Raw genomic sequence first — 18,350 nt, 5'->3', positions numbered from 1 at the left:
AATGTCACTTTTAGCTGTATAGAAGTGTCTTGAAAACCATCTAGTCAAATATTATTTTTGTCATCATGGCAAAGATAAAATAAATCAGTTATTAGAAATGAGTTATTAAACGTTAATGCTCTGAGAAGGACGAGTGTCTACAAAAAAGGTTTGAGTGTGAAAATTGGTCAGAAAGTCTCAGAAAATACACTTTGAAATCAGCTACATCACCACAAATAGTTTGAAATGTTTTTAAAAGCATCCAAAAGCAAACTCAAGTGTCTTCAGTTAATCTAAAAAGGTTAACAAATAAAGACATTTTTCCCAGTCTTCTTTGCTCATATTTAGTAGAAGTGTGAGTATTAGTGGAGGTCAGTGTACCTCTAAGAGACGAATCTCTCTGCTGCGGTCCGTCTGTGAGCTTCTGTCCGTGTGCAGCTCTGTCTCCATGTTTTAAGTCGGCTGCTGAGGAGCTCTTTATCCAGCTGGGCGCTGTCTCTCTCCTCTGAGCACGACAGCAGCTCCTTCTTCACACGAGACACCTGACAGACACAGCAGATCATTGATTATCTCTACTGAGACCTGGGTTTAACACTGCGAACTGACAAGTTGATCAAATTAGTTTTTTGCTGTTATCAGTGATTTTGTATTCATGTAATAGCTCTGTCTCACCTCCTCCTGGGTGGTTTTGAGGAGGGCCTGCGCTCTCTGCAGCTCAACCAGCCTGTCTTTACCGAGTCTTTGAGCGTCCTGCAGCTCTCTGCGAGAACGATCCCTGAATTCATCCAGCTGGGACTGAAGAACCTGCACCGACTGACGAGAGTCTCCCATCATAGACTCCATCTGATGTGTAAAAAAACATTAAATATGTATGAAACTTTTTCAGAAATGTATACATTTTTAATTTGAAATTATTTAGTTTTCTATTCATCACAGAATTCTAAGGTTTTGGACTGAGGTTTCTACAAACATTTTACTGAATAAATTATATATAAAAACTACTTTAGATGGATAGATGGATAGATAGATGGATGGATGGATGGATGGATGGATGGATAGATAGATAGATAGATAGATAGATAGATAGATAGATAGATAGATAGATAGATAGATAGATAGATAGATAGATAGATAGATAGATAGATAGATAGATAGATAGACCTTTCAACAGCATATTAGAATGATTTCTGAAATATTTTCATCAATTAGATTTATGAGCATAAAACAATTCTTCCATAATCTTACCAACAGCAAATATCTAAATGGCAGTGTACATATAAATATATAAACGTTATATAAACAAATACAGTAAAATAAACAAAGCAAAACATAACACAAAAAATACAATTAAAAAATACAAAAGAAAAACATAACACAAAATAAAACAAATCAAAGCAAAATAAGAAACAAAAAGAAAACACAAAATAAAACAACAAACAAAACACAATACAAAGCAAAATGAAGCAAAAAATAATACAAAAAAATAAACACAAAACAAAAAGAAAAACATGAAAAGAATAACAATAAAACAAATCAAAGCAAAACAAACAATTAAACAAAACAATACAAAAACACACAAAACAAAGAAAAACATGAAGACAAAAATAACACAAAATAAAACAAAAACACAAAAATCAATGCAAAACAATACAAAAAAACAAAAAACATGAAACAAAGACAAAAACAACACAAAACAAAGTAAAGAAAATAAAACAAATCAAAGCAAAACTAAAACAAAACAATACAAAAACAACAAAACAAAAACAAAAAAGACAAAAAAAAGCACTAATTAAAACAAAGCAAAACAAAAAACTAAACAAAAATCACAAAACGGCACAAATAAACACAAAAAAAAAAATACAAAACAAAACAAAGAAAAACAAAAATATCACACACAAAATAAAACAAAATCAAAACAAAGAGCAAAAAAACAACAACAACAAAAAAACAACAAATCAAAAGCATTTACAGTTTTAACTGAGACTCACCTCCTTGTTGATCTTGTCCAGGGATCGGTCCAGCAGTCTCTTCTGCTCCTCCAGGTCGCTCTTGCCGCGTCTCAAAGCTTCCCTCTCTCTCTCGCGCTCCTCCAGCCGTCGGTTCAGCTCCTCTTTCTCCACACCCAGTCGAGAGGCTGCACGTCGCGACTCCTCCAGCTGAGTCTTCAGGCTCCGGTTCTCCTCCTCCAGAACATCAGAGGAGCTGCTTTCGGGAACGCTCGAGTGCAGCCGCGTCTGGACAAACATACTAAAAAGTTAAATCAGCATTCATAGAAGAGGGAACAAAAACTGAAGAGATTAACAGATCTATCAGTAATACATGCATTTGATTTGTATTGAGGTTTTACCATGCGTGCTATTCTCTCCCTCAAGCGAGCATTGGCCTCTTGAAGTTCTACATTGCTTTCAGTATCCTTGGTTTCGTCTGATATTGAAGGCTACAGGAACATGAGAGTAAATGAATTTAAGACACAAAAATATCATTAGATAATTCTTTTTCTGTTCTTATAATAGTTAACTCTTAAATTTCAATTTCAAAAGTCAATTAGAGTGTATTTGCTTTAAAATTCTAAACAATGTGTGGATTTATCAGCATTTCTCATCTTTATGTACATTTTATGATGATTCGTTTGTTGTGTTTCTCATTTGTATTGTGCTGAATTAATACTTACTATAGTTATTAGGTGTAAACTTCAGTTGCTGCGAAACTATTAGACTTTCATTATCCCCTCAGAACACAAAGGAAGTTATTTTTATTAAAATATGGTATATTTCTGTCTCTACGTTTTAAGTTTTTTCACACTAAGCTCTGACATGTCAAAACATTTGTAATAAGATCAAAAAAATGAAGCTGTATAACTTAAGTGGTTAATCCAACCCTAAATTAAAGCCCAATTTTACTTAAAAAAAAGTTTCGATGTCATATTATGTGGTGAACAGACTTTCTACAGAGTTTTGAATTATTACTACAGAATTCCTCAGATTTTATATTATAGATCTTCATGTTCCAAGGATTATAAAATAATAACTAGTATTATTATTACTATTATTATTATTGATTTGGGAGAACATGATAGTAACTAAAACAGCAAATTAATGATATATTAAATATATAACAAATATTGCACTGGCTTTGTACATGAATCAGTGTTCTTTTTTTTCCAATTTGTGCACCCACCATAATCTTAATAAAATATCTTCCTCTCTCTGAATGACATCTTTGCTTTTTTCTAATAATGTGTTCATTGACAAGAGAGTGGCATCACATATCAATCACATGAGATCCTCCAATTGCAAACTTTAATCAAAAAATAAAATCAATTCCAAGATCAAGCCCCTCCTATATTTTTTTTCTTAATTGAAATCAGTTTCACACAATAGGGAAGTTTATTCCTATTTTATTTTAACTTAAATCCACCTTGTTAGATTTTAAAAATCATCAATTCAAGATTTACCTGTTGTGTTTTCTCCATTGCTTTTAAAAGCTCCTCTTTATCTTTCTTTGACTGATTTATTAGTCTGTCGATTTCTGCCTTCAGCTCATTTTTCCCGCTTCTCATTAGCTCTCCGTAGCTGATTTAAGCTCCTCCTGTTTTTTCAGTGCCTCAGTTTTCTGCTTTTCCAGTTCTGATTGAGCTTTTTTCAGACCATCTCGGCACTGCTGCAACTCCTGAAGAGGCACAAGTTACAATTATTCGAGACTATTATAAAATATAGTATTCATAGTGCAGGGAAAAGCATTACAAATGAATGATCCAAAGAATCTGCTTGTCAAGTCGGGATGTATGAAATACTGTTTCCGGGTTGAAGGCACCACTCATTTCAATTGAGAAAATATTCGTTTATGACCACTTTTTAGTCCTATTAGGGTTGGGTCGATAGACGATGCCATCGTCCATCACCGATGGCCGATAGACATCATAATGCTCGCATAATAACCCCGCCCCAATCGCAGCAGCAACCCGCTTACGGAAAATACACACTTATGCCCCATTTACACTAATACATCTTAGTTTTCGTTCTAAATGGCATTTCGATACTATCCACATCCACACTAGCGTTTCATCTAGCATTTCTCAAAAGCCCTCCTTCCGCACTATACTGCTGAAAACGCACATCACGTGACCACACACACACAAACAAAACACAAATGCTCTGTCATGCGCTGCAGGTATGTGCGCGTCTGAGCAGTTTATCTGACAGTTTATCAAGGATGTACTGCTGGATCGCGACTCACTATAGTTGTTAAACGTGATATTTAATTAATCTTGTCTCTAATTTAACAACTCTTTGGTCTTTTGAATCTATCAGGGAACATGTCGCCACATCAGTACACTGCTTCAATCTTTTGCTTTCACACTTGTACTTAGTAATTTTAGCGAAAACCTCAGACACTGTTGATTTGTTCCTGTTGGTTATGCACCTTTTTTACCAACCAAGTTTGTCGACGCCATTATAACGATGCAGATCACACCTATTCATGCCAGAGTCCTGCGGAAAAAGTGATTGACAGGTGGTAATTTGTGTGTAACATATCTTTATTAAATTATGATTTGGTTATGGGTAAAACAAAGACCATGCGGGTCAGGTAGCTGAAACGGTAGGCTACAATAATTAATAGTTTTATATTAATTAATTATTCATCAATAATTAATTCACCGCCGCCTACGACAACAATACCATCGTCCATAGCGAGGTTTCATATTAGACATCATATTATGCCAAATTGACTGACATCGCCCAACCCTAAGTCCTATCACACGTTAAAGTGAATTTTATATAAAATCATGATGTACTCAACAGTCTCTGGACTTGCTGCATCCCAGACAATACTTTTCCAATTTATTAAAAAAAATGATCACTTTCTGGCTATTGGATATTAGGCATATATATATATATTAGTTGAGATTGTGATTTTTGAAAGTATCATAACGCTTCGTTGTTCGTTGTTGAATCTCCTAATAGTTTGATATAGCGTTTGGACCCGGAAACCACTTCACGTGACGTCACACTTAACAAGTAGATTGAGAAAACTTGAGATTTGTGTAAAATCTACATGCATCTTACTTTCATCAATGCATTTGAATCCGTTTCATCAGTCTGTTTTGCAACTGCGAGCAATTTCTCTTCTAGTTCTCTCTTCTCCTGCTGAGCCTTCAGAAGCCTGTTCAAGGAGACCAACATATATTAAAACACACAGTAGCAGATTAGTGCGAAATGAAATGTTAGTCCACTAAAATGATTTCTCCTTGTAAAAGAATCAATATCCTATAGAAGAATCTGTATTATTTCAGAATCATGAACAGAAGTCGAACCGTTCATGATATCTGATCAAGACATGAGTGTCCATATTGATTATTCTTAAAAGATTAGTTCTCCCTAAAATTACAATTCTTCATTAATTACTCACCCTCATTCCATTCCTATCCCCTAAAACTTACATTCATCATAAAATCCCAACACAAAATTAATATTTTCAATGAAATAGGAGATCTTTGTAATTCTCCATAGACAACAAGAGTCCTGAGACGTTTAAAGTGCAGAAAAAGGACCAAAAATCTTCAAAAACACTCCCATGTCCAACTTGAAAACATCAAACTGTAATTATTCTGAAGCTCCAAGACATCTTTGTGCACCAAAAAACCGTAAAAAAACGACTTTTGTGTGCTTTTCAGCCCACGTTAGGTCCTGGTGCACGTTTACAATGGGAAGTATGACACTTCTGTGTTGCACAGTGACTTTAATGATGGTAGGTCATATTGCTTTAAGTAACCAACAACAAAAAGTCCAACAAAGCCGTAGTTACATTTTTTGTGCACAAATATGTCTTGGAGGTTCATATTGTTTAGTTGAACCTCTGAAGCACATTGAAGTTTTGAAAATATTTGGTTCCTTTTCTGGATTTTGAACATCTCTGAATCATTGCTGTCTATTGAGGGTCAGAGAGCTCCAGGACTTCATCTAAAATCCTCTATAATATGTGTTCTGAATATGAATGAAGGTCTCAGGGGTTTGAAAAGACATGGGGGTGAGTAATTAATTAAAAAGAATTGTCATTTTCGGATCAACTAACCCTTTAAGCTGATTTTATAGCATGAAGGAAAAAGTAAACCAGATGAACAGATGCTAGTTTAGTGTGTCAGTTTTGAGATTTTCCAGATCACGATCATAGTTTAGTAGTTTAGTTGTTTGATTTATGCTCATAGTGTCAGTTCAGTCTATAGGACTCGGTCCTCACTTTTGAAAGCGCGCTGTCCTGCCCTCGTCTGGCACAACCAACAAGAAACCATTGAGCACATGCAACAGAAAGACAGCAAAGAACATTTAACAAGCATATCTGACATGAACACAAAGCATGATAGTTATAGAAAATGCAGACAAGCTGTTTAAAAAAAGTTTATGTAATAGGAAAGAAGTTAAATCTCTTTTCTCACCTTACACATTTAAGTTTAGGATTGTTTTTAATTAATATTATTTAGCATTCAGCAAATATGGTTTAAATTTATAATGTTACAAAAGGTTTTAATTTTAATTATTAAATGCTGTTCATTTAAAAATTCTGATTAATTCTTATTAAAAAAGAATGAAAAATGCATCAAAGTTGACACATATAAGGCAGCCCACAGGTAGCACATCAGGCAAATGAAGCGTGGACTTTTATCCCACAGGAACAAAATTTTAGCCAAACATTCATTGTGCAGTATGTACCCAAGTCCTCAAAGATAACACTGTATGCTAATGAAGGGTGTTGTTCACGAGGCTGTTTGTACATGATTACACAGGAATCGCTAGTCTCCTTAGACAAATATGAACTTGTACTTGGAGTTTCAAGATCAAATTACACATTTTGATATTAATCTGCAAGTATTAATAGGATTGTTCACCTAAAAGATCATATTAGTTTTTAATTTTTAATTCTTGTGCAAATGCATGGTTCAAACATGCAGTAAATCACGTTGCGGATGTGCACTTCAATGTTTAATTTACTAGTTTGCCATAATGTGTAAATAAACATTATTTATAACCCACATCCACAGCAAATAAGAATAAAATCATGTGAATAATACGCAAGTAAGGTTCATTTCTTGAACAAATCAATTATTTTTCCTAATAAGATTGTCGCAAGCCACAGATATTATTTTTGTTTTGCCTGTACATGTTTTTACACCCTCAAAGTGATGTTAGCCATTGATTGGCATATTATAACTCGCCATATTTCCAGTTTAAACAAAATAATATTCTGAAAAAAAGAGCCTGCATCTTCAGAGATTTAGTTAACAAAACTTCTTTAAATTTTTGGGTGGATTCATAATCCTAACTTATTAACCAATTTGGCCACTGGACCTAGCCCAATCCATCACAAATAGCCATTACTGGAATTCTTCAAATATTTGGCATGAACAGAATAAATATTGCTGAAATGTTAATGTTTGATGAGTCAGGGCTTACTCTTGGTTGGCGGAGCTAAACTGCTTCTTCCATGCTTCGCTTTGCTCTTTGTAGCCCTCAAGCTCTTCCTCCATAGCCAGAATAGAGGCGTTCACCTTCTGACGCTCCTCCTCAATTTCCAGCTGAGACTGTAAATCCAGATAGCACAAAGTCAGCTCCTAAAGCAGCACTATGTAAGATTTCAACCTAAAAATTATAACTTTTAAATTTAACTAGATGAATTTAGATCTGCCTCCTGAAATCACACACACGTAACGTTGAATACACACACCACTGCACATACCTACTAACAGAGCCACAGACATATACAGAAATGCCTTTGAAAGATCATAAGCTAATATGTTTGCATCTAAATATACTGTACATATTAACATATTGATGCGCAAAAGAACAGAATAGTCACTTTATAAACAGGCTCCAAATATAAAAAAAAAAAAAGTCATTTGCTGTAGTGGAAGAAGCCACTAAGGTGCTTTTTCTTTATAATAAATTACTTGCATCTCAGAGGATGAAGACGAAATGCATTGAACAAGTGGTGACTTTTGAAAGCCGCTGTTTGGGTTGTTTTATGCACATTTGTTCTATTTATGCACATCTTGAAATTTCCATTAAGCATTTTTTAATTCCAAAATATTCCAAAAAATGTTAATAAAATAAATCCCCCCCAAAAGTGAAAGGTTGTCACTAGAAATAAGAATTATTTGTAATATTTAGGGGTGCTGATGTGAAACTGACGTTTCAACACAGTGTCGAGATCCCGAAGCACAAGTGTTTCAAAACTGCACCAAAGCATGATCCAAAACACCCAGGTCATAAGGTGGTTGGAGATACACAGGTCACTTGACTAAAGTGTTAACTAAAGCATCAGTCATTTCAGCAGTGTTTCGAGACCTGGCGAATCTGGATTGGACTGTGAGCATCAGTAAAATCTTCGTCTCATGTAGCCTAGTGGATTGTGCTGCAAATGGCCTGTGTTCGATACCTGACTTGTGCAAATATTCTAAAAATTTGACTTGATGCATTTTAATAATGTTTTATGACCAACAACATCACCCTGGATTTGAACCCATTATCTCTGCATGCTAGTCAAGAACTCACCGCTTCACTAAATCACTTGAAATTTCAACTTTACAACATGAGGTATGATACCTCAATTTGTTTAACTGCGTCTTTGCTGAAGCTGTTCCAAAGCAATACATTAAAAATGACCACTAGGTGTCAACTCTAGAGGGGGGGTTTCGAAACAATTTTGAAGCTTCGACACATTTGCTTCGACTGTTCAGGTTTTCATGAATCCTCACTTCCCCCCACCACTAGTAAAATGTATTGAATTATACATTATCGTGCCTGTTAACGTCTACAGTACACCTAGCCCCAACCCTAAAACTAACTATCACATTAAACATGCGGATTACAACCATAGACCATTTATAAAAGATGTTCATGACTACAATGTCCACCAGTTAAATGGACATATTTTTTTCTTGCATATTTTATGGTGATTGGCATCCAGCGTTTTTGTGGATTACTGCCACCCTTAGCTTCGGTAGTGTGAATAAGAAATAAATTTACACTAATGGCGTCTTGTGCACATGCATGGTTCAAACATGCAGTAAATCACATTGCGGTGAGTGGCACTTCACAATGTGCGATACCATGGGGCATGCCATGACAGGTCACTGTACTACAGGGTTGCAGTGAGGACTATTTGGTATGGTACTGTTTTGTTTGTATTAGGACAATTGTGGCCAAGGGTAAGGCTGGGAGTAAGAAAGAAGGGAAAAGGTGAAACTTAAAATTCTGTTTTTTTTACACTCATTTTAGAGACTATTGTTTGAAAAAAAATGGATAATAATCAAATCAATATCCATCTCTCACATGCTTTTTCTGTCTGTCTGTAAAGTCCATATCCAATAAAAAGGTGTAAATACCCATAAAAGAAAAAAAAAACCTAATCACAATCCATCAACATAAATCAGCCAGTACTTTACACTACAGGCATGACCTGAACAAGCAATCTAACATGTCTCTTCTATGTTATTCTCTGTTTCTACCGGGTCTAGGATTCTGAGACTGAGACATCCATCAGCCTGAAGGTATCTGCTAGTAGTGAATGTTCACCTGTGAGACGGTCTCCATGCTGTGCCGCAGAGCATCCATGTCTTGACTGAACTGCTCTCTCAGGCCTCCATCTCTTTATCATGAGATGCCACCCTCGTCCTTAAGGGCTCCTTCAGAGCGTGTGAACGTTCTCGCTCTCTCTGTCTCAAAGTGTCCTCCAGCTTCTGCCTCAGCATCTGAGACTCTGACAGCTCGGCCTGCACCGTCAATAAGTCCTGCAGAGATTAAGGATATGATTAAAGGTGGAAAAACATGCATTTGATTTTATTTAATTTCATAGTTTGGTCCCATTACATACTTTACAAAAGAATATATCTTAGAAAAGCCAACTGACTGCAGTTTTAGTATAAAGTTATAAAAGATATTATTCTTTTGAACTACAGGTCTGAAATTGAACAGAATAGATAAAAGGATAGATCAAGTCAAAAAGATGCCAGAATGATAGAATTACAGAAACATATAATACTAGAATGACAGATAAATAAAAACAATAAACAATAGATAAAATGAAAGAACAACAGATAAATAAAACTATAGAATGCTAAATAAGACTACAGATAAAACGATAGAACAAGAGAACAATAAAAAGTTAGATGAAACGATAATAAATTAATAAACAAGATTAAATGGAGGATAGATTTATAGAATGACAGACAAAATGACAGAACAACAGATAAATATAATTATAAAAAAAATTGATAAAATGATTGAAAGACAGATAAAGCGATGAATATAGAATGAATAGATAAAACTACAGAAAAAAATAGATAAATAATACTAGAACAATAAAAAATAAAACAAAAAAGTGATGTCTAGAATGAGAGACAAAAAGCTAGAATGACAGTTGGCTTGAATGATAGATAGACGGAACAATAAAACGATAGAAAGATGGACCAATAAAATTATAAAACAATAGATAAACGTAACGAGAAAATAATTGAACGATAAAATGATAGAACGATAGAGCAGAACGCTAAATGATAGCACAATAGATTGATTGAAACGATATAATGATTGAACGATAGATAGATGGAACGATAAAATGATGACGATAGATAGACGAACGATAAAACGATAGAAAGATAGACTAAATGATAAAGTGTTAGATTGATAGATAGGCAGAATGATAAAATGATAGAACGATAGATAGACGGAACGATAAATGATAGAACGAAAGATAGACTGAAAGATAAATAGACAAAATGATAAAATGCCAGAACGATAGATAGACGGACCGATAAATGATAGAAAGATAGATAGACGAAATGATAAAATAATAGAACGAAATGATAGATAGACGGACCGATAAAATTATATAACGATAGATAGACAGAAAGAGAAATAGACAAAATGATAGAACGATAGATAGGCGGAACGATAAAATGATAGAAAGATAAATAGACGAAATGATAAAATAACGATAGATAGACGAAATGATAGATTGACGGACCTATAAAATTATAAAACAATAGATAGACGAAACGATATAATGATTAATCGATAGATAGACGGAACAATAAAATGATAGAACGATAGATAGACGGAAAGAAAAATAGACGAAATGATAAAGTGATAGAACAATAGATAGACGAAACGATAGATAGACGGAACGATAAAAATGATAGAACAATAAATAGACTAAATGATAAATGATAGAACAATAGATAGACGAAATGATAAAATTATAGAACGATAGATAGACGGAAAAAGATAAATAGATGAAATGATAAAGTGATAGAACGATAGATAGACGAAACGATAAAATGATAGAACAGTAAATACACGAAACGATAGACGGATTGATAAAATGATAGAACTAAAAATAGACGAAACGATAGATAGACGGAACGATAAAATGATAGAACGATAGATAAACGACATGATAGATAGACGGAACGATAAATGATAGAACGATAAATAGACGAAATGATAAAATTTATAGAACGCTATAGATGAAACTATAGATAGACGGAACGATAAAATGATAGAACGATAGATAGACGAAATGATAAAATTATAGAACAATAGATGAAACGATAGATAGACGGAACGATAAAATGATAGAACGATAAATAGACGAAATGATAAAATTATAGAACAATAGATGAAACGATAGATAGACGGAACGATAAAAGGATAGAGAGATAGATAGACGAAACGATAAAATGATAGAACGATAGACAGACGGAAGGATAAATAGACTAAATGATAAAGTGATAGAACGATAGATAGACGAAACGATAGATAGACGGAACGATGAAATGATAGAACAATAAATAGACGAAATGATAGATAGACGGAACGATAAAATGATAGAACGATAGATAGACGAAATGATAAAATTATAGAACAATAGATGAAACGATAGATAGACGGAACAATAAAAGGATAGAGAGATAGATAGACGAAACGATAAAATGACAGAACAATAGATCGACGAAATGATAAAACGATAGAAAGATAGATAGAACAGAACGACAGAGGAATAGAACGATAGACAAAATGATAGATATACAAAACGATAGCACAACAAATACACAGACATATACAGAACAATAGATAAACAGATTAACAAAACAATAGACAGACAGCACGATAGATAGACAGAATGATAAAAAGATAAATGACAGATAGAATTATAGAACAACAGACAGAATAGATACAGAATGATAGAACAATAAAAAGAACAATAGAAACAGACAGAAGATGGTGGATCTCCTCTTTAACTCAGCATGTAGTATTAGTGTAAGCACCAGCTGCATGTTGTCAGACTGAGGCGAGTTCTCCAGTGTTCTTCTGAGCTCCTCCTGAAGCTGAGCGAGCTGATCCTCCTGCTGTCGCAATCGAGACTCCGCTCCCTCCCGATCCATGCGCAGCTCCACCATTCTGAAAACAAACCCCCATTCAAAATGTGACAGGATTAAACATTCAGTTTGAAACGTTCAGAAAGCCCAGAGAAAGACTCACTGGTCCTGGTTTTCCTGCAGTTCTCTCCTGCTCTTGTCCAGCTGTTGCTGTAATTGTGTGTTTCTGCTGAAGGCCTGCTCCAGTTCAGTCTTCATGTTGCTGTCAGTCACGGAGATCTGAGGAGCCTGTCAACACCAAACCAAAATATGCTTCAACAACTTAGACTACACAACAAACACAAACAAACATCACACCTAATGCATTTACAGTACCACGTGTTTAAGATAAACAGTATACAGCAGATTTAAAAGGGGCCCTATTAAGCCCCTTTTTTAGAAGATGTGAAATAACACTCTGATGTCTCTAGAGTGTGTTTGTCAACTTTCAGCCTCAAAATACCCACAAATAATGTTTTATTACTCTCTTGGTTTGAAATTTCTTGAAACTGCCCCTTTTAGGCTTCGATCCAAACTGTGCCATTTTGGTGACTGTCCCTTTAAATTCAAATGAGATTGTGCTCTTTTCAAAAGAGGGCGAAGCTTCAAATGCCTATGTGTCAGCATAGTGGCAGATTCAAAAACAAGACTAACATCTTATGCTAATGAGGGAGAGATTGTCACTAATGGCCGAGACTTTCTCCCTTTGATGACACGTGCAAAGGGAGAATGTCAATCAAAGTGTTTCTGCAGACTGTTTTAATGAAGTGTGATTACACAAAATAAAATTAATAAATGTTTACCATGAGAAGCTGGTTATATTCACTGACTGTTGCCACACAAGTGTGTTTACGCCCCTTATAACAGTAATTTTTGCATAATAGGTCCCCTTTAAAAAGGATAGTTCACACAAAATGAAAATTCTGTCATTACATTTACTCCACGTCTTTCAAATCTGCTTGTGTTTGAGTGTTGAACACAAAAGAATATATTTTGAAAAATATTTGAAACCGGTAGCTATTGGTAGCTATATATAGACTTCCAGTATGTTTTTTCCTATTATGGATGCCAAAATGTTTTCAAAATTCATTCTTCGGTTTTTATTTTGAACATTCTTCAAAATATCTTCTTTTTTGTTCAACAAAGAGAAACCTTTTTTGATACATTACATTTCATTTTTGGGTGAACTGTCCCTTTAAATGAGGAAACAGGCAGCTTATTATTGTAGCTCTCGCGTGCAAAAGTGTTTATGAGGTGTAAAATCATTCTTGTAGCAGTGAAATTACTGTTCAAGGTTGTTCAACAGAGTTTACATCACTGAAGGAACACCTGTGACAAGATTGTCCGCTATGTAAAAACCTCTTCTTGGTATTTTGTAGGCATAATAGGAAAGTTACAGGTTTGACTGGCTTGAATGGGTTATGCTAGGAATTAAAAGACTGTAAGAGTTTCTGGAGTCAACATGAATAAGTGATTTTTAATCAGTCTCATGTGAACACAATTAACTGCAAACCCGCAGATATGAACATTTACACTAACTAAACAGTAATGTTTAAAGGGATAATTTACCCAAAACTGAAAAATTCTGTCATAGTTTATTTTTTCCAAAGAAAGATATTTAGATGAATGATGTTATTTCTTTTTCCTGCTAGGGATGTCAATGGTTACAGGTATTCAGCTTTCTTCAAAATTTATTATTTTGAATTCAACAGAGTAAAGAAACCATTCATAAAATTCATAATTTATAAAAGTTTGAAACCACACAAGGGCGAGTACAAAAAGTACCCCCCCCCCCCCCCCCCCCCCCACAAAAACAGGGAAACTGGGGGAAATTATTTTTGTTTAAATGTATTAAATACAGTGCATAAAATGCTGGGTTTTGTACACAATCAAAATCATGTTGGGACAACATGAAGGAATGAAATTAACTTAATTGTTTTACGTTTAATCCAACTAAATTTGTAAAAACTAATAAGTTGACTCCCCAACAAAAACAACCTCCCCCCTCCCAAAAAAAAAAAAACATTCAAAACATCTAACTGCAATTTGTATTATTATATTACACTACTATAATAATACTATTGTATTATTAATGTTTTTTGTTTAAATTATTTAATTATTTTCTTAATATTATTTAAATCAAATGAAAATATAGGCAAATTTAAGAAAAAAAATGTCACTATAACAATACTGAATTATATATATATTTTTTTTTATTATTATTATTATTGTTATTTTTAATTACATTAAATTAGACACGATTAATATTTAAACCAAATTAATTAGATATAATACCCAAGATCGTTTATTAATTTTTTTTGTTTATTTAATTACATATTTATTCAATGTTCTCAGCTACTTCAAGTTACATGCCAACTAGCAAGTTTCACTTTTCATGTACTTGAGTTTTACATTTAGGCCCTGTGGATAAACAGTTATTTACCTTATGTTCATACAAGCTATAGCCCAAAACAAACATGCCTATTTCTACAAGAGGGATGATTGGATTCATTCTTAGGGCTATGAATCCATTTTATGAAAACCTTGACATTCCCCTCAGGAATCAGTAGATGTCATCTATCGCATCTACATTATACTAGTTATTCTTGCTGTCAGTCACCCCTTTAGTTAGTTATATTAATTCACATCCTTGCTGTAGGCAGATTCGGAGTGAATGCAGATAGAGACGCATATGTAGATATAATTGCTAATTGCATGGGAAACAATGAAACATAAAACACAAATAATTTGATCTGAAACATCTTTAAAATGCACACACAGTTAGCCAGCTGTCCGCTCCTCAAATAACCCGTCCTCTAGGATAACCCATCAGCCCATTCGACTGCTGCTGCAAGCATTATAATGACCACACACGGCCACTACCAGGTCATCTGAACTGACCTCTTGTGTTGCACGATCTAAGGTTACTTCTTGAATAAAAAAAGAACACATTAAAGTACAAAAAAGGTCATCTAAACTTCTAGCACTAATGTAAATCAAAATAATTAGAATTGAGACAGCAGTGGCTACTTAACTTTTTCCAACACCTTATGATGCTTTGAGCAGACTAGTTGAGCACACATAAAAAAAAAAAATTGTAAAAGACTTCTAATTACTTTACTGAAGTTTAAAGGTTTACTCTAAAAATACAATTGTAATCATTTTCAAAAACATTGTATAACGCTTTTATTTTAACTCCACAACCATCAAAAGCAATTTAGAAGTGTAAAATAACTACAAACCAGTGCGAAACAATTAAACTACTATCAGCTCACTAGAGCTGCACACTAGATCACTGCATTAACAAAACGGCAATGTGCATCCACTATGACTCATTCAAACTAAAATATGAATTAATTAATTTAGAATTAAAATAAATAACATTCAAATTATTATTAAAATGAACGATATCAGATAGATAGATAGATAGATAGATAGATAGATAGATAGATAGATAGATAGATAGATAGATAGATAGATAGATAGATAGATAGATAGATAGATAGATAGATAGATAGATAGATAATGATAAACAATGGAATGAATAACAGTTGACGGAACGAATGACAAACAACCAAATGAATGATAAACAACAGAACGAATGATAAACGACGGAACGAATGATAAACAATAAAACGAATGACAGATGACGGAACTAGTGATAAACAATAATACAAATGACAGGCAACAGAACGAATGCCAGATGATGGAATGAATAACAGGCGACGGAACGAAGGACAGACAACGGAACGAAAGACAAGCGACGGAACGAAAGACAGGCGACGGAACGAATGACACGGGGCAGAACGAAAGACAGGCAACGGAACGAATGATAAACAATACAACGAATGACAGATGACGGAACTAATGATGAACAATAAAACAAATGACAGGCGCCGGAACGAAAGACAGGCGACGGAGCGAAAGACAGGCGACGGAACAAATGACAGACGACGGAATGAATAATAGACGACCAAACAAATGATAGATGACAAAATGAATGATAGATGGATCTACATGGATTTTTTGAAGCCGATATCAGGAAGCAAAAAATACCAATAGAAATAAAATCGGCTGATATTCTTTATATGCATATTATACAGTCCAAGCCAAAAGGACACTTAACCATTCATGTGTCCAAACTTTTGACTAGTACTATATACAAAATACAGTAAATGCATAAACATAATAGATGTATAAACAACAGTTGCGATGATTTATCCAGGAAACACAGTTTTTCTAATGATAGACAAATGGAACTAATGGTAAACAACTAAACGAATGATAAACGACAGAACGAATGACAAACGATGGAACAAATGAAAAATGGCAGAACGAATGATAAATAACTAAATGAACGATGGAACGAATGACAAAATAAATGACAAATGACAGAAAGAATAACAAACCACGAAACGAACGATAGACAATAGAACAAATTATAAATGACGGAACGACTGACAGATGACAAAACGAAAGACAGAAGACAGAATGAATGACAGACAACAGAAGAAATGACAGACGACAGAACAAATGATAGATGACCATGGATCAATGGATGAATTTTAGAGACCGAAAAATAAAAATACCGATATCGATATATCAGCCGATATTCTTTAAATGCATATTATAGTACAGTAGCTGTCAAAAGGACACATACCCATTCATGTGTCCAAACTTTTGACAATATGCAAAATACAGTAAATACATAGGCATAATTAATATATAAACAACAGTTGTGATTGTTTATCCAGGAAGCACAGCTTTTCCAAAAGTAAACATCTGAATCTTTTCTACCATTAATCTAATAATACAATAAAAATAATGAGGAAATTTCCATTTTTAGTGTGAACTACCCCTTTAAATGGATCCCTTCTGCATAACACTACATAGATTTACATAATCACCCTCCAACCACTGTCAAAAATCTCCCCAGCGTCTGACGAGGTTTACTCCACGCTAATGAGCTTAATTAACAACAGTCACAACGTCTCCCTGACCACAACAACAGAGTTTATCATGCATGGACGAGCGCTCAGCGGGATATGACAGCACAGGAGGAGAGCCCATTAAAACGGCTTCCAAAACAGACATGCAGAGGGCCACAGGTCAAGGGAAACCCTCCCTCTCAGGTATCCATTTCCAGAGTAACTTCATTATTGATGGAGCAGAAAGAGCGAGCTCTCGACCACGGCAGACCTAATCAGCTTTCCTTGTTAAGGCGACGGTTGCCAAGAGACAGTAGGAGGATATTTTACACACAGGAAGCTTATGCAAACTTGCAGGCTAATAATATATACAGACACGCACGTACATACAAGCGTGCTAGATCAATTAGCACACAGAAATACTCTGTGTTTAAAGAGATTCAAAATAAAATGAAAATACTCTTCAATTGTGTTTTCTGTAGAAATTAAAATGAGATTTTCTAGTCGACTGTCAATTTAATGAATGGAAAAAAGGGCTGGATCTATCAAGGACCATAAATGTGTAAAGATATCATTAGGTACCATAAAACTATCAAAAGTCCCGTGAAGTGCTCTGAAATTGAAGGAGACAGAGCATGTCAGACACTAGAGTGCATTTGATTGGTTATAATTTGATGAGAAACTGAAGTATGAGGTGACGTAATTAAAACCCATCCATTTAGGCAGAAGTGACAAACTACAAGCTTTACATGTTTATATATCCGTTTTATATCTTCTAAGTGCGAATTTTGTCACTGTTTTGGGGTACACTAGCTTATAGATATTTTAATTTCATGGGACCTTTAAGTCTTTAAAGGGGGCCTATTATGCCCCTTTTTACAAGAGTTAAAATAAGTCTCTGATGTTCTTAGAGTGTGTATGTGAAGTTTCAGATCAAAATACTCCACGGAACTGTAAAAAAGTGAATCCTAAACCTAAGTCTCACAGTTACTAACATCTACACCTTCCCCAACCCTAAACTAAACCATCAT

At 34.5% G+C, this 18,350-nt stretch overlaps 1 protein-coding gene across 1 annotated transcript in view; it reads right to left on the bottom strand.

Annotated features, from left to right (window-relative positions):
• cgnb (cingulin b) overlaps positions 1-18,350 on the bottom strand; it is a 39,149-nt gene that overhangs the window by 8,812 nt on the left and 11,987 nt on the right. Inside the window, 13 exon segments of the mRNA XM_056480176.1 lie at positions 361-431; positions 434-521; positions 652-822; positions 1,968-2,213; positions 2,327-2,416; positions 3,434-3,538; positions 3,541-3,648; positions 5,046-5,142; positions 7,428-7,555; positions 9,549-9,613; positions 9,616-9,763; positions 12,302-12,434; positions 12,516-12,640. Coding sequence (XP_056336151.1) covers positions 361-431; positions 434-521; positions 652-822; positions 1,968-2,213; positions 2,327-2,416; positions 3,434-3,538; positions 3,541-3,648; positions 5,046-5,142; positions 7,428-7,555; positions 9,549-9,613; positions 9,616-9,763; positions 12,302-12,434; positions 12,516-12,640 — 1,575 coding nt within the window.

Source organism: Danio aesculapii, chromosome 19, assembly GCF_903798145.1.
Source record: "Danio aesculapii chromosome 19, fDanAes4.1, whole genome shotgun sequence".
Lineage (NCBI taxonomy): Eukaryota > Metazoa > Chordata > Actinopteri > Cypriniformes > Danionidae > Danio > Danio aesculapii.
The sequence above is the reverse complement of the archived record's forward strand: the minus strand, read 5'-3'. Positions and strand labels throughout refer to the sequence as shown.